At 49.1% G+C, this 13,485-nt stretch overlaps 1 protein-coding gene across 1 annotated transcript; it reads left to right on the forward strand.

Moving 5' to 3' along the window:
• The first annotated feature begins 268 nt into the window (after positions 1–268).
• LOC139668483 (uncharacterized) lies at positions 269–8,424 on the forward strand. Its single transcript, XM_071548084.1, has 8 exons — positions 269–480; positions 1,649–2,740; positions 3,669–3,734; positions 4,703–4,803; positions 5,542–5,606; positions 6,220–6,371; positions 6,455–6,607; positions 7,828–8,424. Exons 1-8 carry the CDS (start codon positions 285–287, stop codon positions 8,145–8,147), a joined length of 2,145 nt encoding a protein of 714 aa, XP_071404185.1. The 5' UTR covers positions 269–284; the 3' UTR covers positions 8,148–8,424.
• The last annotated feature ends 5,061 nt before the right edge of the window (positions 8,425–13,485 follow it).

The raw sequence follows: 13,485 nt of genomic DNA on the forward strand, positions 1-13,485 counted from the left end.
GCCTTGGCCCTGGGATGCAAACGTTGGTGGTGGGGGAGGCAGGTGGCCAGGGGCCAGCAACCTCAGCTTCTGTGGGCTTGAGGGCCAGGAGTCCCTCCCCAGCCTCTGTCACTGTCCCAAGGCTTGGTTTGGGGCTTCCTTGGCCCAAGGGCTCTGGGGTGGCACCAGCTTTGCTGTCTGACATCTGGGGGGTGAGGAGAGAGGAGCACATGGTGCCTGTGCAGCATCAGGACAGAGGTGTTAGTGACAAACCAGCTTCTGCCTCTGTCCTTGGGGCATTTAAAATGCAGAAAACCACAGAAGCTCTTCAAGTGGACACAGGACAGCAGAGAACTGTCTCCTTCAGCACCACCCCTGCACACCCTGATCTTCCTGCAGCCCCATGGAGAGAAACACTGTCAAGAGACCAAAAGCCTTGGGAACCCTCTGATGTATCCAGAAACACCCAGATGCCAGAAGGACAGCAAGGGAAACATGCAGGTAGATCTCCCAGTACTGTGAATCTTGGTGTAGGCTGTCTTTGCAAGACAGAACTACCTGGTGGGGGCAAGGCCAAGGTTGTGTCTTTCACCTGCAGTCTCCACCTGGCAATCCTGTCTTGCTCTGGGGAGAGGTGGAGTGGGTTGACCCTGTCTGGACACAAGGTGCCCACCAAAGCTGCTCTCACTCCTCTGCTGAGTGGGAAAGGGGCAAAAAGTTACAGTGAAAAGCTTGTGGGTTAAGATAAAGAAAGGGAGAGATCACTTACCATGGACTTCTGTCATGGGCAAAACAGACGCGACTCAGGGAAATAAGTTTAATTTATTGCCAATCATATCAGAGTAGGATAATCAGCAATCAAACCAAATCAGCTTCCCTTCTTCTCAGGTTCAACTTCACTACTTGTTTCTCTACCTCTTCCCCTGCCCCAAGAGGTCCAGGGGGACAGGGAATGGGGGCTGTGGTCGGTTCATCTCACATTGTCTCTGCCACTCCTTCCTCCTCAGCACAAGGAATGCTCACATCCCACCCCGGTCAGTGCAGACCTTCAGGAACAGGCTGCTCCAATATGGGCCGGCTGTGGGACTGCAAACCCTGCCAGCAAACCTGCTCCAGTGTGGGTTCCTCCCACCACAGGTCCTGCCAGAAGCCTGTTCCAGCATGGGCTTCCCATGGGGCTACAGGCTCCTTTGGGCATTCACCTACTCTGACATGGGGTCCTCCATGGGCTGCAGGTGAAACCTCTGCTCTGGTGCCTGGAGCGCCTCCCTACCCTCCTTCTGCACAGACTTTGATGTCTGCAGAGCTGTTCCTCCCTTGTGGCTGTTGTTGTGCAGCAGATTTTCCCCTTCTACTTAACTATGTTATCCCTGAGGCACTACCAGTGTTGATGATGAACTTACTTGGCTGTGGGCAGTGGTGAGTCCATCTGGGAACTGGCTGGCATACCCTGCTTTGTGCAGCCCCTCCCAGAAGCTCAGCTCCAATTGTGGAGTGTATGTGTGGCTCCATGGGCTGAAATTATAGAAATCTTGCAGCAGGAAAGGGTCTGAAATGGTGCCTCTCTTGAGGCAATTTGCAGCCCTCCTATGAGTGTGATATGCATGTTGTTTTGGTGCATATAATAACCTTGGATTACATGTTTTTTCCCTGTTTCCTGATGTGCCAGAGCTGGGACCTCCCTGGGCAATGGAGTATTTTCCTCTCAGGAGCTGCCATCTCATTTTTCAGGATGGGTCTGGGATGTTTTACCTTCCTCTGCATACTGACATTAAAACCAGCATCTGGTGCAACTGGACCATCTGGGCAGGCCCCCAGAAGCACATTGTCATCTACGTCCAGGGGTTTGAGGGGAACGATGGCTGTGGCAACAACCAGGACAAGATCATCTTCCAGGGTGTCTCATCCAGTGTGGAAACCAAAGTGGTGTATGCCTGCCACAACAGAGGCACTCTTGTCTTTGCTACACAAGCTACTGAGGTCCAGGTGTTGTTTCTGTCAGGGAGTGGCTCCCAAAGCCATGAATACAGGTATTTTAAAGGACAGTATCATGTGTTCAGAGACCCTGAAACTGTGGGCTCTTCACACGATACCATAACAGCTGCCCGAGAGTCTGTCCAGGACACCTCTAAAAAAGAGAGCGGGAGGACAGCGGTAACAAAAGGTTTACTGTCCAAGCCGAGTGCCTCTCCGGGCCCACCAACTCCACCTGCTGGTGGCAGGATCCAGCCTGAACTCCTGCGCCCAGATGGGGAGGCTCAATACCCTCCTGGTCTCGTGGAAGATGCTCAGTTGGCTGCTAACCTGAGCAACCTTGACCTAAGTGAGCTGGGTCAACTCCAGGACGAAACCAAGCTGGAAAAGAGCCTTAAGGATGGTGGCACTGAGGGCAAAGAAACTGAAGATGACAAGTTGGTGGAGGCAGTTCCAGCTGGGCAAGACACTGTGTATAAAGCTGAGCCCTCTGCCTTGGAGCTGAGCAAGGGGGATGCAGAGCCAGTGACTGCCCTGGCCACCATAGTCCCAAGTCACTCAGCTGGTTTTCCCATCTCAGAGGTGCCCAGCAGCAACACAGGTGTCTCTGACACATCACCTAGCCTGGGTCAGGCCCGTGACAGCCTGTCAGAAGTGACTGCTGTCCAGACACCAGTGCTGGAAGAGCCACCACTGGACACCAGTACAAAACCTTCTCTCCACCCCTCTCCTGGTGTGACTGCTGGTGATACGGTTTCTCTGGGGGAAAGGACTGAAGAGCTCTTTGGTAAGATGTTTTTTTGGGTTGTCTCTGGCTGACCTGATACTATAGTGTCCCTCTGCAGTGATGCATCACTCTCTTAAGGGGTTTTATTTGTAGACATGGCTGTTACCTTCAGCTGGTTCATGTGGTAGCACTCTTGGCTCCTGTATCCAAGGTGGGAAGTACTTGAGAAGACACAGAATTGCCTGTTGTAACATGGGCATCTGTGGGATCCTGCTACTCATCACAGGGACAGGCTGGTTTCTAATCCAGGTGTTTTGAATGATCTGTGGAGGAGCCTTTCCAGTGTGGCTTCATACCCAAAACAGACTGTGAATGTTCATCTTGGCTTTAAATGTCTCTGGCTTGCATTGATTCCTGTGTTGCCTGTCACAGGCATGATCAATGAGTCTGAGCTCCAGAAGTTGGAGAAGAGGAAAAAAAGGCTTCTGTCTCCTAAGAAAGTTTGAGTTGATGGCAGACTACTTTTACAGAAATATTTAGCCAAGAATAGGTATTAATTTCTGCTGGGAAGTAGAAGAAAAGGTGTTTTCAATTGGTGTTTCCTCCCCTCCAAACTGTTCTTGCCCCTCCATTGTAGATTTTATTCAGCTTTTTTTCATTTTCTGACACGTAATGCACAAGCAGTTTTGCTCTGTTGGGGTCCAAGGCAGCTCTGGTGGCTTCACAAGTATAACATTCATCTGCTTCCAGAAATGGAAATTAAGTTTATTAGGCTGCTTTCTTCCTAAAGATCACTTTCCACGGTAGAGGAGAGTAGGTGGTATTTAGAGCTTATATTTAATTTCAGTGCAAATGATACAAAAAAACAGAAAGAAGGAGCTGGCAAAGGGCACTCTTCTTGCAGAGTGACACAGACTTAATGCACTTTTCCCTCCCTGTTACTGGCACACAGAGGACAGCAGCCTGATGCTTTCCCTTTCTTTGGCAGATCTGGTTTCTGCCCTGGCATCTCTGGAGAATGGCACAGCACTGCAGTCCCAGCACCACCCTGGAGGTGAGCCATGCAAGGAGTTAAGCACGTCTTAAAACACAGTCCTAAGTTCAATGAGGTGACTGGGGCTGTGCTGGACATCACCTGCTCATTAAATTTAGAAGTCAGTGGGGGTTGTTTCTGAGTAGTAACTACTCTGAAGATGTTAGTTTTTAAGATATCACTGCAATCCCACAGTTGTGCTTTTCCCACTTTGCAGCTCCCCTGGAAAAATCTGAGTTCCTGTGCTATGCCTGACATAAATGTTGGCTTGTTCAAGTTTAAGTGTTACTTGTTAGCTATTTAAAGAAGAATTTTTGAAGGTGAATGAACCTCAATCCCTCCAATACATTCCAGTGGATGTCTTGTGACTACTGGGATCAGAAACCTGCAGAAGTCTTGTTCCTCAGACCAGGGAGAGCAGCAAATCCCCCTTAGGGAGCGCCAGCAAGTAGGCAGCATAATGCTGGGCTTGTATGGCACAGCAAGCCACAGAAACAGCTTGCAAAGAGGAGTCAATACAGAAGGAGCCTGAGCTCTGAACAGGAGAAATATTGATGAATAAATAGATTTTAAATAGCAGAGTGGCAGATCTGTGCCAGCCAGGATTTAGCCAGACCACTGCAGTTTGTCTAAGCTGTGCAAGAGATGGGCAAGAGAAATGGGCTTTTAGACTCCACCACGAATTATGACAATACCTTTGGGAAACATGTGAATGTGATTGGACATGTATTATTGGTTTTTACCCTTCTTTCACTAAAAGACCAATTCTAGTATTCAGCAATGAGCATTAACTAAGGTTTGTTTTCACCTGTTAACAACTTGTCCTACCTGATGCACAGCCTCTGGAAATACCCACGTGGCACTGACTAGCACAGGCATGTCCCCATGTAGCTGTTCTGCTAGTGCTGATGGTTAAGGGCTAATTCATTTGAGGAGCCTGTTGCTGTTATGTGGATTTGAACATGTCAGGATCTTGTGTCTTCTGGTAGATGTGCTGTTTGAAGTAATTGTTGAAATCAAACCCAAGCCCTGGATTCCTCCTGCTGGAAGTGAGCTCTCAAAGGGTCTTCTTGAATCTATAAAGAGCCATGTAAGTCTGGGTATGGGGAGGTGGAGAAAAATAATGTTACACCTCAAAACTTCAATTAGAAGAGACCATGCTATGCCATTTATTCCAGAGATTTTCTGCTAAAGCCACATGATGAACCAATATCTGAGCTGCTTGTGCTGCTCCTCCTCTGAGGCTGATTCTGATGCCCCAGCAGGCGTGCCTGGCTGCAGTTGCCGGTGCTGAGCTCTTCACAGCACCATGCAATCACAAAGCAGGAGAAAAGCACTTCAGAGACAGGGATACAACCAAATGAGGGCTGTAACTCATCTCTGGAAATAGGGCAGCTTGTAGCCAAAGCCTGAAAGTGGGGCAAGTGTGTGAGCATCTGCTTTCAGGGCTGTACCTAAACTTCCTTTCTGGGGTGGAGACTGGAGCAGGTACAGGGTTCTGTAATCCTGCTGCTTGGCCTAGAAAACTGCTGTCCTTCAACTGCTGCTCTGCAACAGCCTTGTACCCACTGACCTGGGGCTTCTGCTGCTCTTCCTTTCTCCAAAGTAACTTGTGCGTTTGGGGAAGTGGAGTTGAAGTGAAGCAGGTGGGAACAATTAGTATTCTCCTGAAGAAAAGGCTCAAAGCAATGGGCTGTGGGACATTGACTGCATCCCAAGTGGTTTGTGGAGGGGAAGAGCAGGATGAGGAGGTGTAATGGGAAAAGAAACTGCTGTCAATACCCCTGTCCAATGTTAAATCAGTGCTGGTCATTCTGTTCCTTTGCAGATACAGAAGAACCTGAAACTTTCTGCTAACAGAGTCAATGAGATAAAGTTAAAGGATATCAAAAGGTGGGATTACTGCTATGCTGCTGGCTTGGTTTGAGACTGCTATAACTTGTAATATTTCTTGGATAGCAGTGTCTGGGTTCTCATTCTCCTTCCCCAGGCATAGACATATGCTTGCTCCTCTCCTGTGATTTGTAACTTGTCCTGAAAGTATTAAAAAGGGGGGGGGGGGGGGGGGGGGGGGCGGGGCGCGGGGCGGGAGGGGGGCCAAGTCTATTTACTGCGGGAAAGACAGCAAAAATTTATGTTTAGTGCTGGCCAGGACCCATATAGGTCTAAGATGGATTTAAACTCTGGAAAAAAAAATGAGAATACACCTGCCAGCCACAGTACCTACCGGAGAAAGCTGGGATCTGTCAGCAAGGTCGCTGTCACTACTGGCTGAGGCTGACCTGGGGCTGCACATTGCCACTACAATTCACTTTGCACAAAGGTCTAATCACTTCAGACTAGCTCCAAATGAGGAGCTGGGCTTTCCTTTTCCCTTGGTCCAAGTGTGAAAGCTTCCTCTTGTCACAAATAATCTTTCCATGATCCTGCAGCACCAGATCCAATAGGAAGGGGTGGAAAGTCTAGAGCTGGGCCTGCCTTACCCCAGGTTCTCCCCTGTCTGCAGGATAAGAGATGCCAACCTGCTGCTCACCTTCTGGCTGCACCTGAAGCCAGAGGAGAGGAATGTGTCTCTGCTCCTGCGCTCCCAGCTGGAGGAACTGCTTGGCAGCTCAGCAGGAGTGGAGAAGCTGCAGCTTGTTTCACTGTTCGTTGAAGGTGGGTGTTTCACATTTCATCTGTGGGATAAACCCTTTTATGCCAAGCCTGACTTGACTTAAGGCATCGATTCCCCATTACAGATGTGAACGAGTGCAGTGCTGGGGTTGGCCTCTGTGGGGAGGAGGCAGAGTGCCTCAATGGCGTGGGCACCTACCTCTGCCGCTGCAAGAAGGGCTATGAAGATCATTCTCCCACCAAATCCGGCACCCTCTGCATCCATACTCCCCCATCAGGTAGAGGACAAAGAGCAGTTCTGCTTCCTCTTGTAGCTGGGGGTTCTCCTTGTGGGCGTGGGAGAGTAATTTTTGCAGCTTTGCTCTTGCCATGTGCAACCTGGAGTGAGCACATCGGGGTGAGGGGCTCTCCACTTGACTGGGGTCCTGCCAGCTGCACCTCTGCTGTATGTGATGTTACTGGGCTGGTGGCTTTGGGTGTCCCTGCCTGCTGTGGCAAGGTTGTATAATACCTTTGCAAGGCATTTCCCAACTGAGAAATATCATCTTTCCGTGAGTCTTATCTTCCCTTTCCCCAGTCTGCTACTTTCTCTGTATCAGGACTACAACTTTGGGACATGAGCCTTTAAGTTATAAGCAAAGTGTGGTCAAGGGTGATTTATGAGCTACCTCTGCTGTAACTTATGTGATCAGCAAACCTGGTCACTCCTGGGAATGCCCTGTGTTCTCCTGTCAAGCTGTGTAGATCTTGGTGAGAAGGACATTGGTGTTCCTGGTGTTTACCCCAGAGCTGCCCTGATATATTTGACATAAAGCTAAGCAGATGGCACATGGTGCTTGACCATAATTAGAGATGGGTAATCCAAACTTGCAGAGTAATGGGGCCTTGCAGCCTGAAAACCAGCAATATTCTGCAATATGTACTCAAAACACTGCTGCTGCTTTACCAAAACTATTTCACATCCCTGCAGTGGCTTAAACCCTTAATGTGATTTCAAATATAGTTGTGGCCCAATATATAATTTCTCCCTCATCCTACCAACTCCCAAGTAAATTAACCACTTGTGCAGTCTAAGTCTATCCAGATCAGCTGGTTATTGTTATATTCAGATATAGGTAATTTTATTAATTCATCTTTATCCATGGCATTGTGGAAAGGGTCCCTTGAGGCCTCAATGGGAATGGAAGCAGGTCTTTTAGTCTCTGTGGGTTTGGCAATGGCTTTGTTCTCTTGGGGTTCTCCTGGGTTCACTATTCATTTACTGCTCCTGTGGGCTGCCTATTGGTCTAAATATTTCTTTGGGATGCTCTGCCCGGGATGCAGGTGTGAGGATTTCTGGAGGGCAGTAGGAGGGAGAGATGTTGGACTTCCTGGAGGAGCACCCACAGATCCAGGTGTTGCCCCTGAGCAGAGTGGTCACAGTGTGGGGGACTTTGTGAGCACTGTGGGGCACTGGGGCAATGACCACTGGGATGAGGCCATGGCCTTTTTCTTGCAGGGATCAGCTTTTTCCTCCACCATGTTGATGTTCTGGTGGGGGCAGCCATCGTGGCTGGCCTGGTGCTGCTGGTGGCTGCTGGTCTCCTCTGTGTGACAGCCATGTGGGGACGGCAGCCCAGGAGCAGCCCCGACCCTGAGGAGCCCCCAGTGAGGGCTATGGAGGAGCCAGAGATGGAGCTGCACGACCTGGGGCAGTGCCTGCACCTCGACCCCTTCCAGCTGAAGCTGCGGGCCAGGCCCCCCGAGTGGCTGTGGAGTGTCCGTGCCCACCATGGCCAGGCGTGCCAAGTCTTCCTGGAGCAGTCCCCCCAGCTCTGATGGGGTCCCAGTCCTCCCCTAAACCCCCTGTGTCCTCAGTGACCTGCCTTTCTCAGCTGACACAAATCAGTGTCTGTGCAAACCCTTCTGCTCTGTTTTATGTACCATGAATATCCCACAACAGTGTTCCTACTCTTGTAATTTATTTTTTTTAATACTCATGCAGTTTGGGAAACAATCCTTTCCTCCACATCACTGTGCATCTGCTGCTTTACTCTGCTCAAGAGCTGCACATGAAAATTAAACACTTTTGTTTTAAGGAAAAAAGGGAGTAAGATATTTTGGTGCTTAATTTATGAAATTAAAAGTTATTCTGCATCCTGCTTGCTCAGTGCTGCCTCCTTTCTCCTGCCCCAAAGGCAGAGCTCTATGGGAAGCCCTGGCATCACCTGAGGATCTGTGGGATGTTTTTTCCAGCCTGGCTGAGAAACACCCCCAGAACCTGCCTTAAAGTTTTGGTGGAAATCCTGGTCAGGTTATGGCAGGTGGGCCCCCACTCACTGAGTGATGGGGACAGCATTTTTTGTGCTTGCATGGATGCTGTTTGCTGAGATGCTGGCTGCGAAAAGCACCACCACTGTCCTCATGGTCCTGGCTGGCTGTAAAGCACAGCTGTCTCCCCGTCTTACCCTGCAGCTGCAGGCCGGTAACTTCTCTCTTTTTGTGGTTTTAGGGGATTTTAAATTAGAATGACCACTTTGCTTCGGGAAGAAGTGTGAATGCCGTGGCGGCAAACGCCCCACTGGAGGGAGCTGTCTGCCACCAAAAACCCAGGAGGGGCGCTGGATGCAGCTGGCCTGGGAGACGCTGCCAGATGTGGGACACAGCTGGAGCTGGGGGTCCCTGAGCGAAACAGGAGCAGTTAGTGCTGCTTAGGGATTGTCTCCTTGAGCAGCTTTGGCCAAGAAGTCCTGTGGAGGTGTAGGCTGAATGAAGCAGTTTGCACATGCATATATATATATATGTGTGTGTATATATATCTATATGTATGTGTATATATATGTACACACACTCACACGCATATGTGTGTGTATATATATATATCTATGCTCAGCTCGGGGGTTGGAAGAGGGCCTGCTGTGTTTTTCTGAAGGGAAGTGTTGAGGTGTGAAGAAGTCAAAAGGTGGCCTGAGATCTTTCTCTAGAGAAACTCTTTTCCATCCACTCCTCACTACTCCCCCGAAAAAAAGTTTAAAAGGCCGTTCCTTCATCTCAGCTGTTGAATTGGGCAAGAAGCAATGTTTGCAGCGTGGAGGGGGTTTTGCCAAAGGAGAGGCCTGTGATACAGATTGGGGCATTACAACTGGCAGTGCTGTGCTGCCCCTCTGCCAAGGGGTCACTGTGTTGCTTTCCAATAACAGGCTCATCCAAATTAGCTGATGCTGGTGGAGCCTTCCTGCCTGGAGAAGGTGTGTGAAGCAGAACTAACACCTCCCTGCACACGCTCCTCCAACTCACATCAGCGCTATTTAGTGCCGTTCAGGTTTGGGTACAGGGAAGGCTAAAGAAAAACGGGTCTCCCAGAGATATCCTGATCATTGCTTCTTTTGACATACGTGGAGCAATCAGCAATCACCATTTTCTATGCATGTTTTTTAAAGTATTTTGCAAATAGCAGAGAATTAAATGCAAACATCTCCCTAGGAGGCAGATAAGTGGGTGTAATTTTCCATTGTAAAGAGAAGGAAACCGTTAATGGGTTTGCACAGAATGTGCTTTTTTCCCCCTCACTGAGATCAAAGATAAGCAGCAGGGGCTGAAATAATACTGGCATTGTCTTGGCCATGGATTTGGCCCTTCTCCCTTATGAAGGGGGCTCAGGGGCTCTTCAGGCTGCAAACTCTACTCTCTCTCAGTAAAGTAAGGTTTGGATCCCAAATCTAAGAAATTAATGAGCAGATTGATGCTTCTGCTTTCTTTCCAGCTTTTCCAGGAGCAAGGTGAGCCTCACTCTGTGTTCTTGTGTGGGCAGCCAGCTCCTTTAATCCAGCTGTACTCTTCTCTGTGACCCGGCCACAAGACTCCCACTGGACCAGCTTTCCCTGCAGCTTTTCATGCAGATAAAATGTCCTGCTGATGCCCCTGTGCTGGCACAGGGGATGGAGGAAAGCCCAGAGCAGTGAGGTGCCCAGGCAGGGCTTTCTGCAGCCAGACCCACGATGGCAGTGGGTCTGTCTGGGCTCTGTGTGAGAGCAGAAGATGGAGATGATGCCTACCCCTCATGGCTGTGCCTTGGAGAGATGTCAGGCTTTTATTGGAAGCATCTAAGGTGCACATGTGATCTGTGTGTGAAACGCAGCAGGACAGATCTGGATATCAAGCCCATCACAAGCAATAGGTGTTAGTTTTCTCTGTTACAAATATCCACCATTTCAGTCCCAAATAATGTTGCCTTTTTTTTCCCCACTATGTCCAAAGGAGCAGCATGGAGTCCTGTTTTGCCTTATGAAAGGCAGGCTGGCTTTAGAAAGAGCCCATTCCTCCTTTCCTCCTCTCCCAATTGAATCAAGAGGGGCTGACTTCACAGGGACTGCAGTGGGTCACCTTGTCCAACCTCCCTGATCAAGCAGGGTCATCCAGGTCATTGTGTGCAGACAGTTCTTGGATATCTGTGGTGAGGGAGACTCTCCAACCTCTCCGGAAAATTGTTCCCTTGTGTGGTCACTGCATAATAAAAAACTTCTTCCTCCCTTTCAGGTGGAACTTCCTGTGCATCAGTTTCTGCTCATTGCCTCTTGTCCTATTAGTTGGCATCACCAAGAAGAGCCTGATCTATCCTCTTGGAACCCTCCCTTCAGATACTTGTAGACATTGGTGGGGTCCCCCCTCAGTCATCTCTTCTTGAAGCTGAACAGGCCCAGCTCCCTCAGCCTGTCCTCCAGTCTCTTAATCCTCTTTAATTACCTTCCACTGGACCTGCTCCAGGAGCTCCATGTTTCTCCTGTCCTGCGGAACCCAGAACTCGACACAGCACTCCAGGTGAACCTCACCAGGGCCAAGCAGAGGGGCAGGATCACCTCCCTTGACCTGCTGACAATGCTCTTCCTAGTGCACCCCAGGATTCCATTGGCCTTCTTGGGTACAAGGGCACTGCCTGCTCATGAGCAACTTGTTGTCCACCAGGCCTCTCAAGTCCTTTTCCACAAAGCTGCTTTTCAGCAGGTTGGCCCCCAGCCTGTCCTGGTACATAGGATTGTTCTTCCCCAGGTGCAGGACCTGCATTTGCCCTCGGTGAACTTCAGAAGGTTCTTCTCTGCCCATTTCTCCAAGCTGTCCTTCTGAAGGGCTGCACAGCACTTGGGGGTACTCCCATACTGAATACCCAGTACGTCTGGGTACTGCCCCAGACCATTCTGGGGTATTGGTCACTCCTCCCAGCTTTGTGTCATCAGCAAACTTGCTGAGGAGGCATCTGCCTTTCACGTCCCTGCCTCTGCTGCGGGTCAAGGTATTGGCATCTTCTCTCTCATCCCCAGTGGAATGAATTAACAGACAATAAAACAAGTCAGATCTGCTGGATCTTTAAATCTGAGTTTGGTCACTGCATGCAGAGATTGACTGGAAAGCTCTGCTGCTTCTGACATCCAAAATGAATGTGTCCCCTCGCAGTGCAGCACTCTGCTTGCTCACAGCCCTTGGCCATGTGAAATGACACACTCTGTTGATTTATGGGCCATCACAAATGATTTTTCTTTTGCAGTAGGAAAGTTCTCCCATGCATTATCACTGCATGACTGTGGTGCGTGCAGAGGTTTCAGAGGGTCCATGATTTACTTGCAGACTTCACCATGTCCTAGGAGCTGCAGGGGAGGGACAGAATTTGAACATCAGCTGATTGGTTTTTAAGGACATTTACTAAGCCTGTTTGAACACCTTTTTCCCAAATGCTTCAAGTTCGTCTGACCAGGTTTTTTTCCTGGCTTTTGAAGCTGGCAGGGCAAACCTCATTTAGCTGCAGAGCACTGTCCAGAGCACTTGGACACGAATCATCAAGCTAGGGCAGAAGATGTGGAGGCAGTTCCTTGTGGAAGACGCCCTATTCTACCCGTTTGCACCTACCTTATCTGAAAAGCCACGAAAAATGGGAGCCATCTCATTCAGCTTGTGGTGGTAGTGGCTTGTACCTTAGCCTGAGTAGTGAAAGCAACAAATAATGTGTGGGGAGGATTGCTGTGAAGGGAGGTGCTGGAAATCAATTTAATTTTCTTTCCCACAACTAGGAAAGAGCTGAGAAAGGGATGTGGGGGCTGGCTCACCATTCCTGTATCTTTGCTACCTGCCAGTTAATAGAGGCTGGGGTATCACTGAGGTTGTTGTCATGCTGAGGGAGATCTCCAGAGGTTCAGATCTCCTCCTGTGACCTGGAGGATTTAAGAGGAGAGCCCTCATCAAGTGCTGGTATATGCTTCTACAGCTTTGTTGCCAGCAGGAAAAAGGGAAAATGTGGAAATGTGGCTTTATGCTGTGGTTTCAATGGCACTAGGCTGGTGAGGCTGTAATATAACCACAAACTGAGGACAATCCCTCCTGGAGAAAGTATTTTTTGCCATATCACCTCAAGTGCAGGAACTTTTAGTCGTATTTTGTTGACTGCTTGAGAGATACTCACCCAAGTGACTGTGATACAGAAAAATGCAATAAATTCGGCTAAGAAATTACTTTGGAATGACATGGAAAGTCCCATCTCCCAGAAAGCTCAGGCTGCTTCTGAGCAGTGATTTCCCATGGAACTTCCCCCTTGGTAGCTCTCTGAGAGCCGGTGATGATGGTTTGAAAGCCCAGATGCTGCCACTTGGTGGGATGGCCATTCTTGAGGTACAGAGCCTTTGTGTGATCCCAAATCCCTGAAATTCAGTCAGAGCTGGGCTGCTGGGGAAGGTGCAGGTGGGGACACACAAGCTGGCATGCAGCAAGGCAAGCAAATGGGCATTTCATTGAAGGGTGGGCAGGCTTGGAAAGCCTGCGACTTGTGTCTCAGTTTGAGGGAAAAACCAAAATGTTTACCAAAATGCAGAGGAGAGAATTCCTCCACAATAACCACATTACTCTTTTTATTAAATTTAAGAAAAGGAACTTTAATTAGAAAATGGATATAAGATGGATAACTGTTCTTAACTACTATATATATACATATATATGTAGATATGAATATAACTGTAAACAGACCAGAGCAAACTACTCCCCCAGCACCAAAGGTAAAAAGCAAAAGAGAACAACCCCCAAAACGGTATGGATTCCTCCTGAAGCAGTTATAATTATGGACAGTGTTAGGGTCTCTCTCTCTCTCTCTCTCTCTCTCTCCGTCCTTTGTCCCAAACGAAGAAGGAAAAACTGGGAG

The sequence above is a fragment of the Pithys albifrons genome, chromosome 2, assembly GCF_047495875.1.
Source record: "Pithys albifrons albifrons isolate INPA30051 chromosome 2, PitAlb_v1, whole genome shotgun sequence".
Lineage (NCBI taxonomy): Eukaryota > Metazoa > Chordata > Aves > Passeriformes > Thamnophilidae > Pithys > Pithys albifrons.

Bases quoted from the DNA above. Each gene is read 5' to 3' on its own strand.
- LOC139668483 (XM_071548084.1), top strand. From the start codon at position 285: ATGCAGAAAACCACAGAAGCTCTTCAAGTGGACACAGGACAGCAGAGA. The intron at 2,741-3,668 runs GTAAGATGTTTT...TTTCTTTGGCAG, and splicing joins AAGGACTGAAGAGCTCTTTG to ATCTGGTTTCTGCCCTGGCA. The intron at 3,735-4,702 runs GTGAGCCATGCA...GTCTTCTGGTAG, and splicing joins GTCCCAGCACCACCCTGGAG to ATGTGCTGTTTGAAGTAATT.